General features: G+C 35.9%; 4 protein-coding genes across 4 annotated transcripts in view; 3 read left to right on the top strand and 1 right to left on the bottom strand.

The window, feature by feature from the left end:
* LOC116291471 (tubulin-specific chaperone D) overlaps positions 1-3,834 on the top strand; it is a 35,945-nt gene extending 32,111 nt beyond the window's left edge. The window contains exons 40-48 of the mRNA XM_089024228.1: positions 424-476; positions 563-631; positions 728-805; positions 1,197-1,286; positions 1,378-1,465; positions 2,106-2,215; positions 2,864-2,942; positions 3,166-3,229; positions 3,565-3,834. Coding sequence (XP_088880354.1) covers positions 424-476; positions 563-631; positions 728-805; positions 1,197-1,286; positions 1,378-1,465; positions 2,106-2,215; positions 2,864-2,942; positions 3,166-3,229; positions 3,565-3,590 — 657 coding nt within the window. The 3' untranslated portion in view covers positions 3,591-3,834. The remainder of the gene's footprint in view (positions 1-423; positions 477-562; positions 632-727; positions 806-1,196; positions 1,287-1,377; positions 1,466-2,105; positions 2,216-2,863; positions 2,943-3,165; positions 3,230-3,564) is intronic.
* A 301-nt stretch (positions 3,835-4,135) lies between these two features.
* On the top strand, positions 4,136-9,989 carry LOC116291470 (uncharacterized). The gene is made up of 4 exons (XM_089024230.1): positions 4,136-5,285; positions 6,092-6,343; positions 6,949-7,215; positions 8,135-9,989. Exons 1-4 carry the CDS (start codon positions 4,759-4,761, stop codon positions 8,928-8,930), a joined length of 1,842 nt encoding a protein of 613 aa, XP_088880356.1. The 5' UTR covers positions 4,136-4,758; the 3' UTR covers positions 8,931-9,989.
* On the bottom strand, positions 9,748-12,638 carry LOC116291459 (RNA demethylase ALKBH5). The gene is made up of 3 exons (XM_031698627.2): positions 11,937-12,638; positions 11,291-11,371; positions 9,748-10,828 (listed from the first exon to the last, which is right to left on the bottom strand). Exons 1-3 carry the CDS (start codon positions 12,587-12,589, stop codon positions 10,567-10,569), a joined length of 996 nt encoding a protein of 331 aa, XP_031554487.2. The 5' UTR covers positions 12,590-12,638; the 3' UTR covers positions 9,748-10,566.
* Positions 12,639-16,298: 3,660 nt separating this feature from the next.
* The window catches only part of LOC116291469 (polycystin-1), a 38,177-nt gene continuing 30,530 nt past the window's right edge, over positions 16,299-23,945 (top strand). The window contains exons 1-3 of the mRNA XM_089024240.1: positions 16,299-16,476; positions 16,559-16,589; positions 22,888-23,043. Of these exons, the coding sequence (XP_088880366.1) occupies positions 16,411-16,476; positions 16,559-16,589; positions 22,888-23,043 (253 nt within the window). The 5' untranslated portion in view covers positions 16,299-16,410. The remainder of the gene's footprint in view (positions 16,477-16,558; positions 16,590-22,887; positions 23,044-23,945) is intronic.

Below are 23,945 nucleotides of genomic sequence, written 5' to 3' on the forward strand. Positions count from 1 at the left end.
TTTGTGTTGGTAGAAGCGCACCCCATGACAAAAAGATTTAATTATTCATTAGTGAGATAATGGTTGATCATCAGCAAATATTTCAGCATGCACTTTTATGCGCTTAAAAGTACCCTGGGCAAGGATAAAGTTAGGGGGCTAAGGGGCTAAGTGGGTGGGTACTACACCCCCCTCCCCCCCAAGGGAAGGAATGCCACCCATATTCACTTCCTGGGTTAATAGTGGTATGTTGGTAAAGTTGCACGCTTGTTGGTCCTTTCGGGGGTTTTTCAATGGTTTTTCTACAGATTCTCCAGTTTTCCTTCCTCTATAAAGAGCAACTAAATTCCAATTTAATCAATTGTGAGTGAGAGACTACGGTACACTCCCTAAGCCTTGAGCTAGAAAAATAAAATAAACGTTATCAGTGATTTTCATCCCCAGGTGAGGCATTCTGCAGCATCACTTCTGAGTTACTTAAAACAAATAACATTGAGGTGAGCAAGAGTTTTTCTAGACTTGGTATAAATATTTCAAAATTACCATCAGTAGTCATAGTGATTATATATTTTTTCATTTATAGCGAGAAGGAGCTGAATATATTTGCTGACACAATACTTGACATATACAAAGAACACAAAAAGAATGACAGGTACATACTCTAAGAATAAACCATATTACTTTTATTGTCTGTTTGTTTGATTGCTTTTAGTGATCTCATATTAATTGATTCTTTGATTGTCTTTAGAGTAATAATCCCTTTATTCAAGATGCTGGACCTCTTGTTATCTAATAACTGTTTTGAGATGTTCATAGGACAGGAAAAGTAAGTAAGATGCATGGATTAACACCCTACTGACACCTCACCCATATCCCACTACACCCTACTGACACCCCACCAAGACCCTACTGACACCTGACCAACACCCTACTGACACCAGACCAACACCCTACTGACACCCCACCAACACCCTACTGGGACCCCACCAAGACCCTACTGACACTCCACCTATATCCCACCAATACCCTACTGGCACCCCACCAATACCCTACTGACACCCCACCAATACCCTACTGACACCAGACCAACACCCCACTGACACCCCACCTATATCCCATCAACACCCAACACCCCACCAATACCCTACTGACACCCTAATAACACCTACAGACACCCCACCAACAACTGACATTTATGATTTTTCATTTTGTTTCAGCCATTCATTCCCTCAAACTCTTGTCACCTTGACGAAAGAGGAGATCACAAGAATTGGAGATGCAAGAAAAATAATAACTAGTATCAATGTGTAAGTAAAACATTGTCCACATTGTCACTCACAATTAATAAGCACAGCACAGTGGTGACTTACATAGAGTAATATTCTCTCTATCATGCAGATTCTGTCAGTTGCTGCAGTTTCCAGGTACGACCAGGAGAAAAGCACTACAACATCTCAGTATCCTACTGTGTCATCAGTTCCCAAGAGTAAGCACACTTTATACATTTAATATTACACTGTTATGATCCTTACTTGTTAATTACCAATTTGATCTGTGAGTTAGCTGTGCCCTGACTTAGATCAGCCCAGAGGTTGTTTCAGGGTTGGATCTGTGAGTTAGCCATGACCTGACTTAGATCAGCCCAGAGGTTGTTTCAGGGTTTGACCTGTAAGTTAGCCATGCCCTGACTTAGATCAGCCCAGAGGTTGTTTCAGGGTTTGATCTGTGAGTTAGCCATGCCCTGACTTAGATCAGCCCAGAGGTTGTTTCAAGGTTCGATCTGTAAGTTAGCCATGCCCTGACTTAGATCAGCCCAGAGGTTGTTTCAGGGTTCTATCTGTGAGTTAGCCATGCCCTGACTTAGGTCAGCCCAGAGGTTGTTTCAGGGTTCTATCTGTGAGTTAGCCATGCCCTGACTTAGATCAGCCCAGAGGTTGTTTCAGGGTTCTATCTGTGAGTTAGCCATGCCCTGACGTAGATCAGCCCAGAGGTTGTTTCAGGGTTCTATCTGTGAGTTAGCCATGCCCTGACGTAGATCAGCCCAGAGGTTGTTTCAAGGTATCAATAAAATGTGAAGTTTTTGTAATTGTAAACATTTAATTTATGCTTATGTTGGACTGTTCCAGGTACGCAAAACAACAGCCGACCAATTATACACAATACTGTTGATGTTTGAAGATGTGGTACCTGAAGACACATTAGATGATGTCATGGCTGTACTCAGTGACACCACATGGTAAGATGACAACAGCATTACACTGAAACTTTTTGGGGGCAAGAAGTTCTTACCCAATAGACCATTTGTTAAAATGGTGGCTGCAAATTCAAATGAGCTAAAATCAAACTGAATGAAAAACCAATACTAGCACTGGAAAGGGCGGGCACCTTTATTCTAGTAACCATACAAAGATTCATTATGTCAGGGGTTATATCGGCTGAGAGAACTTTAATTGAAAATTGACAAATTTACAGACATTTGTATGTCTGGGGATATATGGAACTATATCCCCAGACATACAAACGTCTGTAAATTTGTCAATTTTCAAATAAAGTTGAACGTAATGAAATAATGAATTTTTGTAGGGTTACTAATTAAAGTAAAGGTGCTCTTTATAGTGTTGTTATTGCTTTTTTAATTTAACTCATTTCAATTTTCAGCCTCCATTTTGGCAAAGGGTCTATTGAATGAATACAATAGAGCAAGAAACAAATAGAAGCAATACAATAGAAAGAGTCGACAATTAAAACTATTTTCTGTTTTGGCCAAACTTGACAGCTCTTATTTGGTGTGACATTACTGCTTTTTTGACTAGTTGGATATGAATATTGCGACTAAACTAATAATATTTGTAGATATGAATTAATGTTGTGTATTTTTCTTTAGGGACTTGGACATTAAGAAAGTCCGAGAAGAAAGGAATAAACTATGTGACCTACTGAATATCCCTAAGCCAGTCTTAAAGGTAGATCCTATACTATAATCATACATGTTAATACTCATTCACAGGGATGTTCATGGATATAGACCTATGGTAGTCAAACTATTCCTCATTCATTCATGTCGGGGATGTTCACAAACAACAAACTATGACTTTTGTCACAAGTACATTTCTATTTCTAATTCCATTTTCCTATATATGCTGTTCAGCTTTAAATACTCATGTCAAATGTTGTAAAACGTTTCAGTCATCAGCTAAAAATACAGGGTTTAAAACCGAAAAAGAACAAGATGAACTAGACAGTTATAAAGGTGAAATATTATAGATTATACTTATTCATTTGTCTCATGATTAGTCAGTTAGGTGGACTGAGACGTTTTGACTGGTAATGCTAGTCTTCATCAGGCAATGTAAGGGTGTCTACTAATTGGTCAGGCCGTCAGTCTGGCACCCTAAAGGTATATAAGAAGACCCCCTTCCAAGGGCAGATCCAAGGGGGGGGGGGGGGGGGGCGGCGGCAAATATTGGCCAATAAAAACATCTAGATTTTTTTACCCACCCCACCCTACACCCTCCTGTCTTTCCAAGCTATGACAACCAGTGCTTATCTTTTCCTTATCTTACTAAAAATCATTTACTTTTTCAGATCTCGTGTCACGGCAGGACTACTAACAAACAATACAGGAAATGAAAACCTGCATTAAAGCCTTATTAGCAGGACTCTTAACAATTATAAATGTTTGATGTGTGTAGGTAGAATATATTTATGAGTGATAAATGCACTCACTTCACTGATATTCATATATATTTCAAATCCCTCTGCCACAGGTGAAGATACGAGTGCTATCATTGGTGTCTGTTAGCGTTAAGAGCAAACTATAATATATGATTGTACTGCAATGGTCTTATTTTGAAATTCTTGTGTTTATTGTTGTCACTGGGTAAACATACCAACATTTGACTAATTTATCTATACCATGTTGTCTCTACATACTCATTGTCATTTAAATTGAAAATTCATCAAAATATCACAAATAACGAAGGTTGGGGGCAGAAATAATAGGCATCTTTGTAATGTTAATCCGCCAGCTGCTGTCTAATTATTCATGACAATTTGATAATCGAATTTTGAAGGAATATTTTGAGCCTAATCCCTTTCATTTTACAACACTTCATTTTTTCGAAAAAATGAGCCAGCCTGTTGTTGCAGTCTCAACATGTCTTTTAATACCAAGTCCTTTTGATGTCCTTTCCCAGAGCACGCCCTCTGTATTTTGGTTTCACTAGAAGGCTAGTCAAGCATTGGCTCTTGTTCAGCGCACTCTTTCTTCAATGGTAGATTTATGACATTAGAATCGTGCAAAAAAACTCAAATCAATCCCTGCAAGTTCTGCACTATTTTAATGCAATTCGATGGAAACCCCTTTTGAACAAGTGCTAATGCATTTATTACGTTCATCATTGCGTTACCCACGTCCTCGTGTGACAAGGAAGTATCTAGCCCGTTTTTCCCACAGAGGGGAGGGATGGGAAGCGGATGAATGCTTTGTCAGCAATCCTGTGTAGTCACGCGATATTAGAATCGAGCGAGAAAAATTCAATTCCCAGGCTAAATAAGAAAAAGAGAACATATATTGTCCCAGAATTATAATATTTCAAAAAGAAAAACGAACAGAATCTGATCTGGTTTTAGTTAAACGCTCCGTGACAATCAATGTCCAAGGGTCGCACGTGAACAAAACGTGTTCCGTGACCCCAGTAGAATTACTCACTTTGAGTTACTTGAGCATATAGTTTTGTTCATCTTTAATGGCTATTCTTTTAGAGAAATAAAAATTCTATGGATATGAAAGTTGAGTATTGGAGTGTTTCGAACCAACAACGAGGTTCTATCGCACTTTCACTTGAACCACTCAAGGATAAAAATATTGCAGGCTTAAAAATGGTTTTACAACAGCTACTTGGGGTACCAGCTAGTGATATTTCTGCCTTTTTAAATGGAACACCTTTGGTTGACGATAAGATGCCGTTAAAGCAGCTTTATTTGCGAGAGAATGATCATCTATATGTGGAATTCAACAGTATAGGAAATCTTGCAACCATTAAACAGCTGATCGCAAAGTTTGAAGCATTTAAGGGGTTTTATACCAGACGCAATACCATGTACTCGTGGAAATGCAATACTGCATTGATAAATCGTCACTGTTATTATGAAATAGATAATGCCATTATCAGGTTATGTGAACTGTTTTTACCATGGAAAAGCGGATCTTCTACAGCAAACAAGCGATTCTTTATAGAGCAAGGCGGAGTGGACTTGCTTGTTGACATCTTCAAGTTTTCAACCAAGGTTTTCGTAGAAGACAGGTTAGTCGTGTTATCATGACGATATATATTTTCATTGCATTTTATTTTTTTGAAAAAGATCTCATTTCTTTTGTCTCATGTGTTGCAATTATTCAAGAAAATACGAGTGAAATATTCCAAGGTCTCCCACGAGAATTGAGCGAGGTATTACCTATTCACCAGTCACGGTTCCTATGAAAAAGATTAAAGTCTCTACATATACATAAAACCAATACATACTATATGCTATACAAGAGTTGATCCGGGGGGGGGGGGTGGGGGGAGGGTGTCCTGTGGTTCACCGGACACACCACTAATGGTGTTATTAAACTTAACTTTTTTGAACCAAAAGAAACATTTACGATGCTTAATAGAGTGCTCACGCTAAATCCGTGAAACAAATACTAATTTTCAGCACTAAATAGTGATAATTAAACAATAGAAAACGAAGGATTCTGCATGAAATAGTACTAATTAGTGCTATTTAATGTTCACGGTTTTAGTGCGTGCACTCTATCTCTCTCTATATTAATTTTTTATTAGAATACCCTTCCCCCTAACAAATTCCTGGATTGGCCACTGCTATAACCTTGCAAGGGCAGATCCAGGGGGGACAAACTCGGCAGAAAAAACAAACAAAACAAAACTGAAGAATTACGTGCTTTTTTTAATTGTTTTCCGTTGCCTTGACGGAAGAAAATCAATTAGCCCCCCCCAAAAAAATTTTGGCTGGATCTGCCATTGCATTGTTTCACAGTTTACATAATACAAAACTCTATTCTTGACTAATGAATATCTATTTTTTGGTTTAACTCATGTTATTCTAGGGAGAGTGTAGACATATGTGCTGTGTCTGTATACAACAGCTACCAACTTGTCTTAATGATTCTGTGTTTGAGACTGTTATGGACGTTTGTCGAGACCAAGACAGACAGTCAGATAATGCTATCCAAAGGGGTTGAACCACTAGTGCTTAATGCATTGCTGCTAAATCCTGATTCAAGTAATTATGGTGACCATGATGGTGTATCTAAAAATATATTTGATGTAAACCAGGAAGCTATTGGATGTCTAGCAGGGTGAGTATGACAAGTAGAGAAGAATTGTTAAATGATGCACTTTATACCATTCACTGTAAACGAAATCATTGCTTATCATCATCACAGCCAATGAAAATGATACTTCGACACAATACCATTATGGATTATGGCATGAACAACAATAATATTGCCTGCACAATTAGTTTTTTACATATATTCACACATTAGAGCAAAGTCATTTAACCCGTGAAATACAAAATGTTAGTCAACATGTAATAGTCAAATAGACACAAAAGAAAACAATGGAATTAGGGTCTACTAAAGTGTATTAATCTAATATCTACTTCATGGGTTTAATGACTTCACTCTATTGGCTCTTAAGCATTTACTGTTATAAAACACTTTACCTTTAAGCTATAGTCTGGTCTATATTGCAGTCTTGTCATAACCTGTTGAGCTGTAACTTCAATTATTCTGGCTAATTTAATTTCATGGTGCTGTAGAATACATCAACTCAACCCATGTGTAATCAGTGTGTGAAAGGGTCATGTCCCATCATATATTGTGGGATATATGCTGTGACAAGTCTAACAAAAAAGTATTATTAACTAATATACATTGTTCAATATGTTGTTCTTTGACAGGCTAGCAGAAACAGAACCTGGTATACAAGAACACATAGCTAAGAATGGACTTATCGTCAGGAAACTATTAATCATGATGAATAGACAGATAAAAAGGCCTGTCCTTCAATATCCTTTATTCTCAAGCCAGCTTGCAGCTGCTACTCTCTTCTTCTGCACATTGAATGAGTGTTCTCTGAAATACCTGATCCAGAAAGGCGTTCACTACCAGGTGATGAGAATCCTACAGCAGCTTCTGGAAGACATCAATGGAGACCTTATTTTAAGGTATGTGCAAATTTATTTTTATGTATGTATTACTGCCACCTGGTTTAAGCTCATCAGTTGGTAATAGCGTTAGTCTGTTGGGTGGGAGGTGATGGGTTCAAGCCTCCGGCGGACCAACAGTCAGGTTCTGAAGGTAACTGAGGAGAATTTGCTGCCTTTGTACAGTAATTACATCTGCAAATGGTTAGACCTTTAAACCTGGTTCAGATGAAGCATTAATGGCGGTCCTGTCCCTTATTAAATAGAGACGTTAAAAAAGGACCACAAGTTATGAAAATACTGTCTCCCTCAGTAAACAAAAATGCATGAGATAAATAAATTGATGATGGTGAAGTGAATATCGGTATATTTACCAAGGCGCAAGGTAAATATTCCCCAATATTCACTGAGCCTGAGGCAAATAATTGTTTCAGTATTTTTAACACTGAATTTAATTTTAATTTTAATTTGATAAATATCAGAGAGAGAATTTTGTTTTGTTTTTTCAAATGTTGTTTATCTCTGCGCACTGGAGTTGTTATAGAGTACAAACACTAAGAGTGTGCAACGCTTTGCACTTTTTAGTGGTAAATAGTGCTAGTTAAACAATAGAAAACAATAGGATTAGAGTGCACGCAAAAACCCCGTGAATAATATTTAGTACTAATTAGTAGTAATTCATACAGAATCCTTTGTTTTCTATTGTTTGATTATCACTATTTAGTACTAAAAATTAGTTTGTTTCACGGGTTTAGTGCGAGCACTCTAGCATAATTTAGCAGTATTTAGTGGTATTTATGTTGCACACATATAGTGTTTGTACTCTATTTGCTTGATGTGTAAAAATACTAATAATCATTTGTTTATTCAGTTAAAAAAAACTCTTTTTATATGGAGTTATGTTTTTTTAATTTATTAATTCATCCTTTTCTTTTTTAAGATTCTATTGTGTATTATTTTTGGGGAAAATACGTGCGTCCGAAATCAATTACCTGAACAATAATGATGAAGCTGCACAAACAATTGATTGTTTGATTGAGAGATTTCTTAGGAAGCACAAACCACATGAAATACAAAGCTGGAACGAACAATACTCCTGTCACTGGAAGTCTCTTGTTCCATGTGTGGAGATAATGTATGCTGGTGGACAGTATTGCATGTGCAATAAAGGCTTGTTGCAAGGTAGTGCAAGTGCTTGGAACTATGGATTTATTAAATGTGACTGTACTAACAACAATGCAGAAAATAAAGAATCAGTGCAAAAAAATTCAAAAACTAAAGAACTACTTGTAAAACATGAGGCATGTTGTGAAAAAGCCTTGCGTGAACAAACAGATGACATGATGGTTTTATCTCCGTCAAACAGCACTTCATGCCAATGCATAAAACAATTGCCACATTATTATACTTCAGGAAGTAGAACAGACTGTGTATCTTGGCCTGGCTCGCATACTACTCTGAGGCTTGGAATATTTACCCTGCAGTGTCTATTACCCATTAAAGACAACTGCCATGTTCTGATCCAAGAAAATTTGCTGCCTTATGTAATCACTTTAGGATGGCAGCTTCAAAACCCTGAAAGACTTGCTTTGAAGAAAGCATTAAGCCATGTAAATAATGTAGAGTCTACATGGAATCCTCCATCTCTGGAAGTAATCATAGCATCTTTGTTTGCTAGACGAGATGGTTTAAAGAAGGTTAGACAACATCTGGTTACTGGCAAAATCTATTCTTGACAAATTTTTCCTTAAAATAATGCTGTGTTGGTTTGTATCATTTAATAATCATGCACTCAAGCTCGTTTTTGTGATGATCGAGAATAGAATAAATATTAGGTTCATTGACATATTATCACAAATACGATATTGAGTGATAGCTAAACAGTAAATTGTTTAAAAAATTTAGCAGGCATTAGCTCAGTTGGTTAGTGCGCTGCCTTCAGAGCTTGAGGTCCACAGTTCAATCAGGATCTCTCCACATCTGTTTCGATTTCTCTCTAATCCGTGTAGCTTCAGCTTTGAATACTCATAAAACAGAGCACTGATGGAGAGAGGACACCGTCGGCTTCCAATGATAGAATTTGAATTTCAACTGAAGGAACTACCACCGTTAAATATAGGTACTTTACCTTCATTCAAAAAAATTAGGATTCAATAATAAAAGTTATATATATAAATTAAATATATATAAAGTTATATATAGTTATAGATTATTTTTCTATACTGCTCAATTGAATGGCTAGCATCTTGTGTACTGTTTACTGCAGGGAACTTCTTCTTCCACTTTCAGACTGACTTCTGTTTTACAGTTGATATGGTTTTTGTGGTTGCCTGATCAATATGTTAAAAGTGTAAGTTTTATTACCGGAAAAAATAGGTAGTACTTTTTCATGCAAAAGTCAAGCAGAAACAATTTCAATGCATTTTTGTGTCAATACACTGTTGCATAAAAATACCACTAGCTGCAAATCCCCAAATAACCTCAGCTTGAAGCAGTTGAAATATAACCTATAGAACTATAACTATAACCAGTTGATATGGAAATGGCAATAACTTATCACAAAAAACATTATTTATTCTTCAATGAATATTAATTAATATCAAATTCATTTAGTTATTTGTTAGGAATAATTGTATTTTACATATTGTCTGTCCTATTACAAAGAAATTTCAGAGCAGTTTAGTTGACTGCAACATTATCTGCAAAGATGGCAGCCTATAAAAGCAACGAACTACAAAAAGTACATTAATATAATAATTCTTTTCTCAGCATTCAATAAATCATTTTTTTGGCAACATTTAGAAATAATGTTATAACAAATCCTAGTTTTTGACTATTAATAATTATTGTCCTATCATGCTAGTTCAAAAATGTGTAGCAGTTCTTATTCATTTATAATATTCTGCAGAAACGCAACAAGAAATATCAATGTACCCTTCATAAAAGTATTGTGGATACAAGGCTAACATGGAAATACAAAAGACCACTTTTTTCAATGGAATTTAAGGAATTTATTTTTCATTTTCATGTTAGCCTTGAATTCAAGACAGTTTTAAGAATAGTGCATTATCTTGAATGCAAGGCTAACAGAAAAACACAAAAGAAATGCCACAAATGTTATCTAGAAAAAGCATGATTTTTTTTGTAATTTCAAGTTAGCTTTGTATTTGACAGGGTTCAATTATTGCGGCTTAACAAAAAATTGCAGTGCTGCATGCTAATGTCCATAATGTTTTTTTGATATACAGTATTGCTGCACTGTTAGCAAATAGTCCAAAATAATAATTATTGACACAGCATTCCTATTTGTCCATGGAATGCCTAATTCCATTGTCCAAGAATCCAGGAATTATCCTTATACTACCTCATAATTTATTTTGGTACCTTATTGGAACCTTGCAGTTTATAACCCCTTTGTAAGACAATCCTTCTTTTCTTGGGTTTTGGGGAATGTTGGACAGGGTTTTCTGTTTCCTCGTCATTATCTGTGTCTTGTGCCTTACTGGTATCACATGTATCTGGTGATGGAGTATCATGTGTGACTGGCTCTTGTTGATTGGTAGTATCATTTGTGGGATTATCATAATATGGCTTTACTGTAAATGGCTCAAGACGTGGCGCATCAGGATGAACTCTACAACAAATATAAATGTCACATTAATTCTATGAATATAATGAACACTTCCAAATACCTTGGGTAAAAGATCACGCGCAGATTTGATCAAAATATAGATCTAATACGACCTTCTCCCGTAAAGCCTCAGTGGCCGGGCGGTTGAGATCTCATCTAGCAAACGAGAGGTCAGTGGTTCGAGTCCTGTGAGAACCCAACTGAGGCAGATTTTTTAATCTGCTTATACACTCGATGTAGCATACACTTAACATATACTTCCAAATACAGTAAAATTCCTAGCCTTGTACTCATTTCTGAGGATTTTTCAAGGGGTTTGGTAATACAAGGGAGGCAGGATTATAATAAATCAGAAGAAAAACGAATTTGGAATTAAGAGAAAATCCTTTTTCCCCTCAATTTCCCGATGAACACCATGGATGCAAGATACCAAAGGTTAGCAAAATTGAACCATTCATACCTTACCTTCTCAATATGATAACAGCTCTCCTGGAGACGACATCTTGTGGTCGCACACAGTGAGTGATCTCGTCTGCCGCATATCCACTGATAAATAACAGGAAATCGACAAATTTAATATTAAATATTAGGCACAAAGTACTTGTGCTTTTCATTAAGTAAAGTAAGTATTTGCACATGCCATGACTTCGCAGGAACCCATTCAAACTGTTATACCATCTATGTGTCCCAGGACATGGTCTTCAATAGAATTCTCTCAAATTATCTTGGATGTGAGACAAACACGAAAAGGAAATATCACAAATTCCACCATGAAATGTGTGATTTCTTTTATATTTCCATGTTAGCATTGCATCCAAAATAATATTGAGAAGCTAAGGGTATACATATCAGCTTGTTTTGCTTATAGCAATATGAAAATAATAATAATAATGGTGTTGGCGTTGGTGTAGTTGTAGTATTTATTAAACATTAACAATAGGAGTATTGTCAGCAAGGTTGGATAAAAACACAAAATTTTGAAAAAAATACTTGGGGGCATATTTATTGGAATAATTGATGATGTGATAAACCCAAAGTTGTGAATCCAGCATCAAGGTGTTGTTTACTAAAAACCCTTGATATTTAACATTAATGAACCATATTTCCTTACCTTAACGTTGTCACACATCCCCTTGGCAGAGGAAGAGACAGCACAGGAGGAGAAGTACGAATTGGTTTAAAGATAAATTTGCAACCAAAACTTAATGAACAAGAACTGAAAAACGAGCAAGAAACGATAGGGCGATCGAAGATGTGTAGAGGATCAATATGTGATACAATACAACCTCCTGGCTGATAATCATTTATCACTGCACTGTCTATAAAACCTTTAGGTACGATCCTTGCTTTAACGAGCCTTGAAACAACCAAATCAAGAATCCATTGTGGAATCTCGTCGACTTCTCCTTTTGGATAAAGCTTTTCTCCCCCAGGTCCTTTTTCTGCAAGTTGCTTGCCATAAGTATAGCCTTCTCCGAAGAAATACTTGACTCGGAGAGGAGCTCTATCTACAGTCTTTTCTTTAAATTCCCCTGCATTAGCTTGATCGACTACTTCATTGATTTTCGCCTCAATTGTATCGCATTCTTGCCTGTCAAACAAGATCCTTTGCTTGATTCCTTGTTGTACTTTATGGATCTCGACATTCACGTCATTACTCGAATGCTTCGCAAAAGACCCTTCTCTGGATCTTTTTCTGGTAGTATCGTAGTTCTGCTGTTGTTTTCCTTGGTTCTTGTTCAGTTTTTCTCGTAGATCTTTCATGGTATCGTTTGTTAACCTTCCTCCGCCATGTTGAATCTACCAACAAACTTTCCCGCAACCATCCCGCGGGTAACGGGATCAAATATTCACCACGTGCAACCACAGGGAGCCCAATTTAAATAAAACTAAAAATGAATATAAAAGCGAAAAAAATCGTGTTAAGTTAAGTTTTTAAAAATTTGAAATCAAGATAGTGTCCTCTGTAGCACGAGGGAATGGAAAGATCATGCTCAAATGCAGTATAATATTGTTTCATGATCTTCCTGTTACTCACATTGTAAAATTTTGCAGCTGGGCTTCCTGTGGTGGATGTTTTCCCGCCTAATGATGCTCCGTGCAAGAAGATGAAAAGTTTGTGTTCTGAAAATCAATCTTAGCAGGACCATAATGATCACTTTCATTTACTTAGAACTCAAGTTGATAATATGTAATGTATATAATGCTTCTATATACAAATGCTCAGTTTTTATCTTTTACAACATGATTTTCAAGCTAAAGAAGGCGAGCGATGACAAGCATCAACCACTATCAGCTGTTAAAAATGGTAAGTTCAACAGATATGTTTTATTTATAATCTTAAACTATTAGCTCGTTTTATATAAAAAGTAGTGCCAATACGGAAGTAAACATGACATACCGTTCATATCCCAGTCCATTAATTTAAACCATTAATTGACGTGGTGCCGGCCGAGTAGGATGACAGAAGTATGACGTTTGAATCGAGCTAAATTTAATTCTACGGTCTGGTTATGCAGAATATTGTCATAAACTACATTCATATTCAAATTTTAAACTTTATAAATTATTTTTCAAGTAGGTATACTTAGTCCTTGGCATGTTTTCAGTTGCTCTATTCAACATTTATGATTATAGTGGATCGTTCATTATTTATGGCAGGGGGGACTTAGGGGGAGGGGGAGGGGGAGGGGGAGGGAAAGCTTTGTGGATTTTGAATTATATAACGCCATTTCGTTATTCACCGCTAAACTTACTTACTAATGTGCCATCCTCCCTCTCAGAATAGAATATTTAAGCAAGAGAAAATGATGTAAGAGAAGAAATCCTCGTGTTATTTTTACAATCTTTGCTTTTTTTAGTATCATTCATTTGATCGTTTAATTTTCTTCTCGCGCACACTGTACTGCTTGCGGCTATGCTTTTTACTCATGTTTTCTTGTGTAAGTAACAAACGCAATTCCCTACCCAGAGTCCTACTTATCTTCCTGCTTTGTCGTCATCAAGCAAATAAAAAACAAAAACAAAAAAACAAAAACAAAAACAAACAAAAACAAAAACAAACAAAAAAAACAAAACAAAAACGATCGCATATGTGATCCTAAAACTAGCATCAAATGGTGCCTATGATGGTTACGAGACCATCCTTCTCTTATTTGATTTTCTCTTCAGCGATCGATGTGTGTATAAATGATAGAATGACGGCCCTTTGTTATTCGATAAACCTGTTCCAGTATTTTGTTAGGAAAATTGGTGGCCCTCCTCCTCGTGCAAAATCCACATCCTCTTAACTCATTAATTATGAATGGTCTCTTAGTCTTCAATGCCGACTAATGTTTGGCTAATTGAAATGAAAAACTTTATCATTCACTTTCAAAACTTTTAACAATATTTGAAGATACCACGACGACTTTGCTTATGTTTGCAAGATTTAAGTAGTACCAGCTCAGAAATATGGGGCTTATTTAAAATTTAAAAATGAGGCCATTTTTTCAGTCTTTCATTTTATACTATATATGTTTAAACTAGGTTTAATTGTATGAATGCTTTCAGTTCTTCCTCGCTCTAAAATGCCTTATAATATTTTACGAAGTCATTCGCCAAAAACTTATTTTTAAAATAATGAATTTGTAACGTCAAACCCGACCTTCGTTTCTCATCAGGGAGGCTAAAGTATAAAGCGAACTGAATTTATTTAAATATCTTTTTCAGATCTTTCTTTCGTTTTGTTTTAATAAACGAAACTTAAAATGTACAGAAATAATTTGTATAATCGCTTAATGAATCGCCGGTGTACATAATTCGTATAGTCTTGTAAATCGTACTCGGCTCGGTACTCGATTCAATTTTAATTTTATTTGTGACTATCATAACTATGTTTTGAAATCGGCTTTATTTGTTTTTCTTTCTTGTTGGATCGGCCTCTTTCGGTTGAACTGGTTTTGAGTTTAATAGAGAAAAATAGTTGTTTTTAAATCTATTAATGTTGGGCCAGTTAGCAAATGTTACCTGTATATATTCCAATTCGAGCTACAAGTAAGCTGTGCTTGGATTGGATTGTATCAGCTTAGTGATTTTTAATGCGTATTCAGGCGGTAATTTGAGGGAATTTTTCTCTTTCAAAGGCATACCTTGATTATTCGTCAGGAAAATAATGTGTGTAATTCAAAGCTATATATCCTCAGAAAATAGGTGTCGCTAATTTATGACGCTAAAACAGCCTCAATCAATATGCCACTGACAAGGAACATCCCTTTCTTGGCTGATAATGTTTAGGCAAGAGCAAGGAATAAATAGCGAGCAACATCCCCTCATTCGTGAACGTCTTCAAAAACTAATTGTTTGAGTGCCTAGACCAATAAAGAGGTCTTAGTTCCCGACATGTACTTTCTCCGGCTATGCAACGTTACTATCTCCAAAATAAATGCTCTTAAATAATTGGCAACCGACTTTTTCAGTGGCATGCGAGCCTCAGTGATCTCACAAAAAAAAAAAAAAAAAAAAAAAAAAAAAAAAAAAAAAAAAATCATAGCTCATTTTAATAACTTTATTATTACTTTTGTGGATAAAGTTTTTATTAGTTATCTCATCAAGTATTTGTTATTGATGTTTGGGACGAAGCATTTTTGGTAGCGAGCACCAAAATGGGTTTCAATTTTTGGTGACTTCATACTGATGTTTCGTTACATGTGAATACCCTGACAATAGCGAAAGGAAATAAGAAAAGATGGAGGTTGTCGTGCCTTCCCGGCTGGCCGAAGTATATCAATATTTATGTAACGATATGTAAATATAACGGGAAAAACTACTATACAGAAGGAATTATTATTAGAATTGCAATATGTCGTCAATATTATTATGTCGTCTTATATTTTCTATTCCGCACTCGTTATTTTTTAACTCTACTCGCTCAACTTTATTTTTCTATATCCCATGACAATTTTCAAGAGAAAAATAACATTTTGAAATATGTAGACGTTTTCTTCGTTATCTTCTCAAAACATAGTTATTTTGTCAAACTACGTGAAGGCGATAGTGATAATAACAAACCATTTATTGACGTTTGTGTGTGTTTTAAATCTTAGTTTTAAAGCTAAATTTAAACTAGCAACGAAATCAGGAATTAAAAATGACGAAGTGGATTAATAATGTAAGACGAATTCAAGGCCATGGACATAAGGTTTGCACGTTTAATACAACTACTTTACATATTATTAAGCACTACAGTAACTTTATAGTAATTTGAATGGTCACTGAACTGTCTCGCAAATCGAATTCTGACTAGCTACTTTCACTTCAAAACATTCTCTAGAATCCTATCGGGCAGATTGTTTAGTTAATTTTTAGCCTTGTGATAAAATTTCATTTGGAGAAAACAGCTGCTTTTTCCACAAGAGAATTATTAATAATTTAGAAGGTGGCAACCAATAGAGACTTAGTGAGATCTTTTCTTATAGGGCACTACACCACTCTGACGACAGCAAGCATCCCAGCTCTAAACTTCGAAAGGACAAAAACCTAAACGCTTGAAACACAAGTCTTAAGTGAAATGAAGACGGGGAATTCTTGAAAGATAACGAAAAAAGATGAATTTGACACTGGGAACTTTGTTGGTGCTGATGTCAGTCTTATTCCTTGGAGTACTAAGCCAGGTACCTTTTCGTTTACATCGCATTTAAAGTAGTCTAATGTCAAAAACCTCTAACAAATATTTATATTCTCATCTTGTTGTAGAACTGCGAAAAAAACTCATATCTGCCTAAAGGTAAGAAGGAAAAATTTAGAAAATAATATTAACAATGAGGATAATAATTTATTCACTTATAAAATTGAAAAGAAAATTAGAAGATGTGAAAAGTGACTGAAATATATAATAATTACATGAAGACGTTGACCTTCGTCGCCAACCAGTCTTAGATTCGAGCTAAACAAGTTAAAACAAGTGCCGAGGACTGAAGAAAGTTGGCAAAGAGACAACGAGAAATGGTTCAGATAGTCCTGCAAATATAAGTAATTTTAAATGGTATGTTTGATCAATATTACAAGTAATATAAAGCTTAGAATACTAGGTAACCCAACTTCATTAAAAAATGTAGATCTTTTCATTATTCATAATTCGTCTGTTTTTGAATTTTGAAGCATTTATCAAAATAGAAGAGAATCCTTTCTAAAGCGGTTTGAACTGAGTCGAGAAGGCGAATATAATTTCCAGAAGTTCTTCCGTCGTAGCACAGCACAACGGTGCAAAAAATAACACAGTTTTTAATCTCAAGCTGGGTAATATTTAAAAAATTCCGATTCCAGTCCAAAGTACTGTATCTTTGTCTTAAATCTAAAAATACCTCATTTCAAAATACCTCATTTAACCACCTCCTTGATAAAAATATATAGATTAGGACTTTTCAATAAATCAGAATATTTATATGTTTATTGTGTTATCATCGTAAGCGGTGAAAGTGATATTTTTACGAAGGAATTAATAACATCTTTATGAAGAAACAAGTAGAATATTACTTCATCAAAAAACTACGTCCCTTGCTGGTTTAAGGACATAACATTTCTCGCTTTGGCACAAAGTCGTATCTAACATGCTTTGCGTGCTCTCCTTTCTTTCTTTCTTTTCTTTTCTTTCTATTCTATTCTTTCCTTTCCTTTCCTTTTCGATTTCTTTTTCCCCGTCTTCGTTGTGGAGTTATGTAATATCTTACTAAAAACGACATCTTGCCGGTAGTTTCTATTGGTAATCGACAGTTTTTTTTGTTTGCTTAATTCAGTGTAAAATCATCAAATTTTTCTCGCTCTTCTTTGAAATATCCTCTAATTAGCTTTATGATACTGATCAGAGAAATAACGTTTGCAGTAAACAAATATCTCCTAGCAACGATAATTAACATTGAGTTTGTAATAAGGGTTAAATGAAGCACCAGTAAACAGTCTATAAAGCACCCAGCTTATTGCGTGGCAATGCGTATATTGTAAAAGTAGCAGGTTGTTAGATTGATATAAGCAGTGCTTTCACATGCACATTTAGATCCAATATTCGTAATTGTTTTACATTTGCCAACCAGATAGATTTTTTTGATATCGATCTGATAATTTAAAAATGTAATTATTCTTAGCTAGTGGCATCTTTTATCTCACGGGCGCTAGATTACTGGACATATTTAACACAGTACTCTTCATTTAGGCGTAACTCACATGTATTTGACTGTAGTTCAGTGTGCCCCCTGCTTGCATCATAAAATACAATGGCAAATGTCCAACTCTACTTTTTTGGCGGCTCGCACAACTTGTCTCACGGGACAAACCGATTTTATCTTGTAAACCTTCGCATTTCAAAAGCTCAGTAAATATGATCTTACTTAACAACCTTATTTAAAATTCTATAAATTTACAAAAAACGCATCACTTCTTAATCCCACTCAAAACCCGACCAACCAGTGTCTATTGATGTGGGTTCGAGAGTTCTCGTTTTCAGAGCGAAACGCAGAAAGTTTTTAAACCGACAGCAAGCAAGTGTGAATGACATTCGATGGTTTTAAATAAGATAGCTATCAAAAACAAATGACAAAACAAGTCAACATATGTTTTTCAATGGAAAAGTGCTCGATCAGATTACAATATCAAGGTTCATATGTTCCAAAAAATCACTTCTGGCAACTTTGAAGGACAGGAAGGGTTCAAAATGAGCATGCGTGTTAGATTCTTTGCGTCACATACCAGTCATATATTCAACTTCAACTATAGTTCTATTAACAACTAATCATATATAATAGAAAAATACAAAATGTATAATATATATTTACAAATAAAAAGAAAAGACAGCCAAAATATTATTGAACAACTAATATGTAGATGTTTATGGTGGCTGAAGTAGCTAGTGCTTTCCAGCTTAGCTACCTGTAGAGCATAATAGATTAGGAACATATCAAACATTGAGTGTTGTATTTCCCTGTGTGTGTTGTCTGCGAGGCAGACCCACGAGTTAGCATCGTCCCCGTATCCTCCCTCGATTTTCCCAAAAATTTTTTTTACTTGTTTTTTTTTCTTTTCTTTTCTTTTCTTCTTCAAAAATGTTCAAGTCGAATTCGTTATAAAACGACGGCCTTTTTGTTTGCCGCTTTTCCGCACAATCCAAATATGGAATTGATCATACCATAAAAAGATATTTGAATATAAAGAAAAATATAACAAATGTCATAATATTGCATGCAATCGATAAAGAAGACTATTTCTGTACTATAAACTAAGCTAAGAGTGATAGAAAATAGGAGATAGGAGAGATTCATTCTCATTTCTCAGTATATTAGAAATTTATACTCATTAGGAGTGTTTTTAAACACTCTTAATGAATATAAATTAAAAGGGTTTCAATAATGTGTGAGTGACATGTATTAATATTACACCCACTACATTTTTAATGAGTTAGGTTCAAAAACGGGGGAGTGCATAATTCATGTGTGGTATTTAGACTTTCAGAAAGGATGGGTGGTGTAGCGATGAGAGCGCGATTGAGAGCGAGACAGACAAATGATCAATTTGGTAGCTTTTCTACGAACTTTTTTTAAGAACATTAGAATTGTTCAATTACTCAGAAATTTGATAGTTTTTCTCAGCCAACCGAATCTTAAGATAACAAAAGAAATATGATTTCAACCAATCAGGGCAAGCTTACGCTCGTTGGCGTTTTCTGCTCGTCCTCGATTCAAAATGGCGGGTAGAGGAAGAAGTAAATTGGGCTTTGTTGAACACTTTTTCTCAAAATCATGATAACTTCATAAACAAATTACTAAAAGAAGCATTTACTTGGAAGTCGCATATGAATAGGATTTCTTTTGGAATCCAAGAAATTTTTTTACCAGTTATGAAAAAAATTAAATCTATTTTTTTTGTGTGCAAAATTTCAATTAATTTCAGCACAAATTTATTAGTTACGAGAATTAAAATAAGAATTACCGGAAAGAAGCTTCAAATTCGGCACAAAAAACGTGTTTCGATCCGCACGATCCAGTTAAACGAAGTCCAGTCCATTCCATTTATGCTCGGTTCCTGATTTTCCAAAATAGAAAATCTCTCAAAATTCAGAATTTAGAGGCACAATTCAAATTTGAGGGCCTAGGAAGGTTTTCACTATGCTTAAAGATTACTCATAACCTTTGAAACGCTGAAAATTAGACAATTTTTTTACGATTAAACGCTGATGCAGTCAACGTACTAACATCCACTCTTCATCCTACACAATTACTGATTTCCAAATTAACTAAAAAGATTCTTAAAATGCAGAATTTACAAACTAAAGCCAAGTATTACAGTTTAAGCATCTTTTATTTTTAGGCTAAAAAGCTAAATATATTTCCTATGGCCCAAGTAGTAGTCCCCTCCGCGGCCGTCGTTAGTTTCGGTCCCAGATTCTCACGGGTTCTCTCCACTAGTGAGACCTCTTGGTAACACACGAAAGTCTCAACTCTAAAATCTTGCCACAACGTACTTCCATGATATATCCTTACCTTCAACAAATAGACATATGAACAGAAAATTGAATTTGGACCCGGAAGTCGTTTTTCTTTCTTATACAATAACGCCACAGCTGTATTGGACTAATACGTAAGTGTATAAGTGTATAGTGTAATAGGACAACCTGCTGTCCAAATTCATTTGGAAATAAATATAAAAAATTCCTGCCAAATAAGGGACCGGTCATTAGAGGGGGGGGGGGGGGGTGGATTAGAAATAGGGGGCTACGTCCTGAAAAAAATTGAAAACGAAATGGGGGCGGCGTGAAGCTCACCCGAATGAAATTAGGGGGGGGGGGGGGGGGTTGCGAAGTTTTATATTTGAGAATTTCACTATATTTGGGGCGTCCTAAAAAATTTTTTCTTTCTTAGGGGCTTCCTGAAAAAAGTGCATTTTTGGGGAATTTATCATCCGACCCCCCTCCCCCTCCCCTCCCGTAATTAATGATCGGTTCCTAACTAAAAAATTAATGGCAAAACTTGAAAATGTTGGTATAAATGGAAATTTTCTAAGAGTGATACAATCGATGTACTCCACTGATCAATCAGCAATCAAAGTAAATGGACACATTTCTCCGACATTTTCCTGTTATATGGGTGTTAAACAAGGCTGTATGCTGAGCCCTACGTTATTTAATTTATATCTTCACGATCTGCCTGACTCATTAAATTCGTGTAACAACAATGATGTAATGTTGAATGGCAAACCGATTAGTACTCTTTTATATGCAGATGACCTGGTTCTGTTCTCTAAATCTGCTAAAGGGCTTCAGAAATATCTCGACAAGCTAGAGGCATTTTGTGAACAATCAGGCTTAACAGTTAATATAACAAAGACAAAAGTGATGGTTTTCAATAATACAGGGAAGACAATGAATAACTTCCAATTCTATTTGAACAAATCTAAACTAGAAAACGTTAAATCATATAAATATTTAGGATTAAATTTTACAACCTTTGGAAACTTTACGTTTGCAAAACAAGAATTAAAAAAAGCTGCATTAAAGGCACTATTTCAGATGAAAAAACAAATGGGTGAATTTTTCACATCCAATATCAAATTAACTATAAAACTGTTTGACTCGCTTGTTACACCAATACTTCTATACGCAAGTGAGATATGGGGTATCGAAACATTAAGCACCAAATATTTAAGTCAAGTCACCAATATTAAGCACAGAGTGGCGCTTACAAAATTAAGAATTAGTAACCATAAGCTTGAAGTAGAAACGGGGAGGTATAAGAGGCCTTATCTCATTTACGATGAAAGGATTTGCCCAGTGTGTAAGTCGGGAGTAGAAAACGAAAAACACTTTCTAGTTTGGTGTCCACTATATGACTCTCATAGAAACGACTTAAGAGAGTTCATATGAGCGCTGACAGTCGTTTTATGTTCTTAATCAATTCAAAATCAGCGTCTCTACAAAGAGCCATATCAGCATACATTCATCAATGTATGCTGATACGTGAAAATGAATTAAGAAAATTACCTAATACATAGTATATATATATACCTATAATATATTTGGAATCAAACACTCATGTACTATTAGTATAAGGTGCCAAATAAAATTGTATTGTATTGTATTGTATTGTATAACTTCGTCCAGTTTTGGCAATTCTCTATTTTTTTTAATCCAAATATTTCAAACTGCTTATTCATATTATTACTTATAAAAAATCATTGTTAATAATGTATAATGTTCCTATGAATTGGTAGTATTCATATGCAAAGCATTTTTCGGTTTCCTTCTGTGCTTCAAGAGGTTTCAAACAAAAGACCTATTTTCGAAATTCCAATTAGAGTCAGTGGACGACGAACCACTGTCTCATTCAAGCTTCTCCTTGACTATTTTTATCTGAATTAACAATACGCTTTATTTGCTCATGTTTCGTGCTACCGGGATTAAAATGTTTACTGGGAAGTACTGGCCGAGAGCACTGCTAAATGTATGGACACACGATGCTACATTGTATGCAACATTACACGCAGCTGGACTGTTGCAGCGTGTGTCTACCCCTGTCTTCTCTTGCAACATTGCGAGCAACAAATTTCATCGTGTGAACATGGCTGTAGCATTGTGTGCAAAATTTTGAAATTTCCAGCCAATCAGCTTGCACCAAATTTATAACTGCTGACCAAATACCTTAACATAGCAGGCTGACGCAAGCGGTGTTGCGTGATTTTGTTGCAATGTGTGTCACTCCGCTTCAAATTTGTTGTTGGCAATTATGCGTGCAATGTTGCACCGTGCGTCAGTACTTTAATGCGACTCGCGGGTTCGAGTCGCACCGGGCTCGGTGTCGTATGTGAGCAGAGTTGCTTGTTAGTTCTCTGTCTTTTGAGGGCTTTCCTCCAGTTTCCCTGTTTTTTTTTTTCCTTACTCAAAAATTGACTTCTATTAACATTCTTGTTCTATTTTTGGGGCTTCTCCGCTGGCTCTGTTGTGATTGTCCCACGCTGTGATACGACAGCCAGAGCTTAATAGATTTTATTAGAATTCCTGTTTGAATAATTTTCTAATCATCCTGTGCTTTTGTCGTGTTCAGGTCTTGCATGTAGTCTGAATGTTTTCATTCGCTCTGAGGGACAAAGTGACACCAACTTGTCAGCTCCATTAGGATCGTCGTTCCTGATCGTAAATGGGCAGGACTACAGTAGAAAATCACGTGGTATCAATGTGGCGGTATTTGACGTCATGACAGGTGAATTATATTTTAAAATTACCTTCAACCGAACTTATCGAACTTCGAAACAACCCCTGGGCTGATCTAAGTCAGGGCATGGCTAACTCACAGATCGAACCCTGAAACAACCTCTGGGCTGATCTAAGTCAGGGCATGGCTAACTCACAGATAGAACCCTGAAACAACCTCTGGGCTGATCTAAGTCAAGGCACGGCTAACTTTGGAATAGGCATTTAGCGGGTTCGGTTTTACAGAGGGAGGAAAAAAGGAAAACCCGGAGAAATACCCTCTAACCAACTGAGAGAACTAAAAGACTCTTCTTTTGTACAACTTTATTGGGCAATAGCTATATAACTATATATAACTATATATATATAACTATATAACTAGCAAGAGAGCATAAATAAGAAAGGGAAACGTTTTAATAACGCGCCCGCCATGTAAATTCCTGGTTGGACTATTTTTATCAACCGGATGCAGTTTAAATTTCGTCTTACCCTACTCCCGTGCGTCATCAACTTGCGCGCATGCGCTCTTTCCGTTTTGATTGTTTTTAATCTCGTACCCAGAGCCTGCGTTTCTCCTGGCATGCGGCGAAGAACGAGGGCTCTGGCATCATACATTTTTTGAGACCAGGATTTCTTGGACTTCCGGTATAATAGCGCATGCGTTGAATGGCTTGCCAAAGATCAATCTCGTACCCAGAGCCCTTATTTCTTACTGCGCATGCTCGACGAAATAATTGGGCTCTGGAAAACTCCAAACCGGAAGACCCAGATTCTGAGTTTTTCGCACATGCGCATTATGACATACTAGGTAAATTCAAAATGGCGGACGATGTTCAACGAGCATGTGAATTTGCGCTTGGAAAATTAGGTTTCGAAGATGGTTTTTAGTTAAATTAAGTCCGAAAATATCTA

This window comes from Actinia tenebrosa, unplaced genomic scaffold (genome assembly GCF_029948245.1).
Source record: "Actinia tenebrosa isolate PJP-AT-01 unplaced genomic scaffold, QUT_ActTen_1.0 PGA_scaffold0__85_contigs__length_37466705, whole genome shotgun sequence".
In the NCBI taxonomy this organism is placed as follows: Eukaryota; Metazoa; Cnidaria; class Anthozoa; order Actiniaria; family Actiniidae; genus Actinia; species Actinia tenebrosa.

Bases quoted from the DNA above. Each gene is read 5' to 3' on its own strand.
- LOC116291470 (XM_089024230.1), top strand. From the start codon at position 4,759: ATGGATATGAAAGTTGAGTATTGGAGTGTTTCGAACCAACAACGAGGT. The intron at 6,344-6,948 runs GTGAGTATGACA...GTTCTTTGACAG, and splicing joins GCTATTGGATGTCTAGCAGG to GCTAGCAGAAACAGAACCTG. The intron at 7,216-8,134 runs GTATGTGCAAAT...TTCTTTTTTAAG, and splicing joins AATGGAGACCTTATTTTAAG to ATTCTATTGTGTATTATTTT.
- LOC116291459 (XM_031698627.2), bottom strand. From the start codon at position 12,589: ATGAAAGATCTACGAGAAAAACTGAACAAGAACCAAGGAAAACAACAG. The intron at 11,372-11,936 runs GTAAGGAAATAT...GTTATTTATCAG, and splicing joins GGATGTGTGACAACGTTAAG to TGGATATGCGGCAGACGAGA. The intron at 10,829-11,290 runs GTAAGGTATGAA...TATTTGTTGTAG, and splicing joins GCTGTTATCATATTGAGAAG to AGTTCATCCTGATGCGCCAC.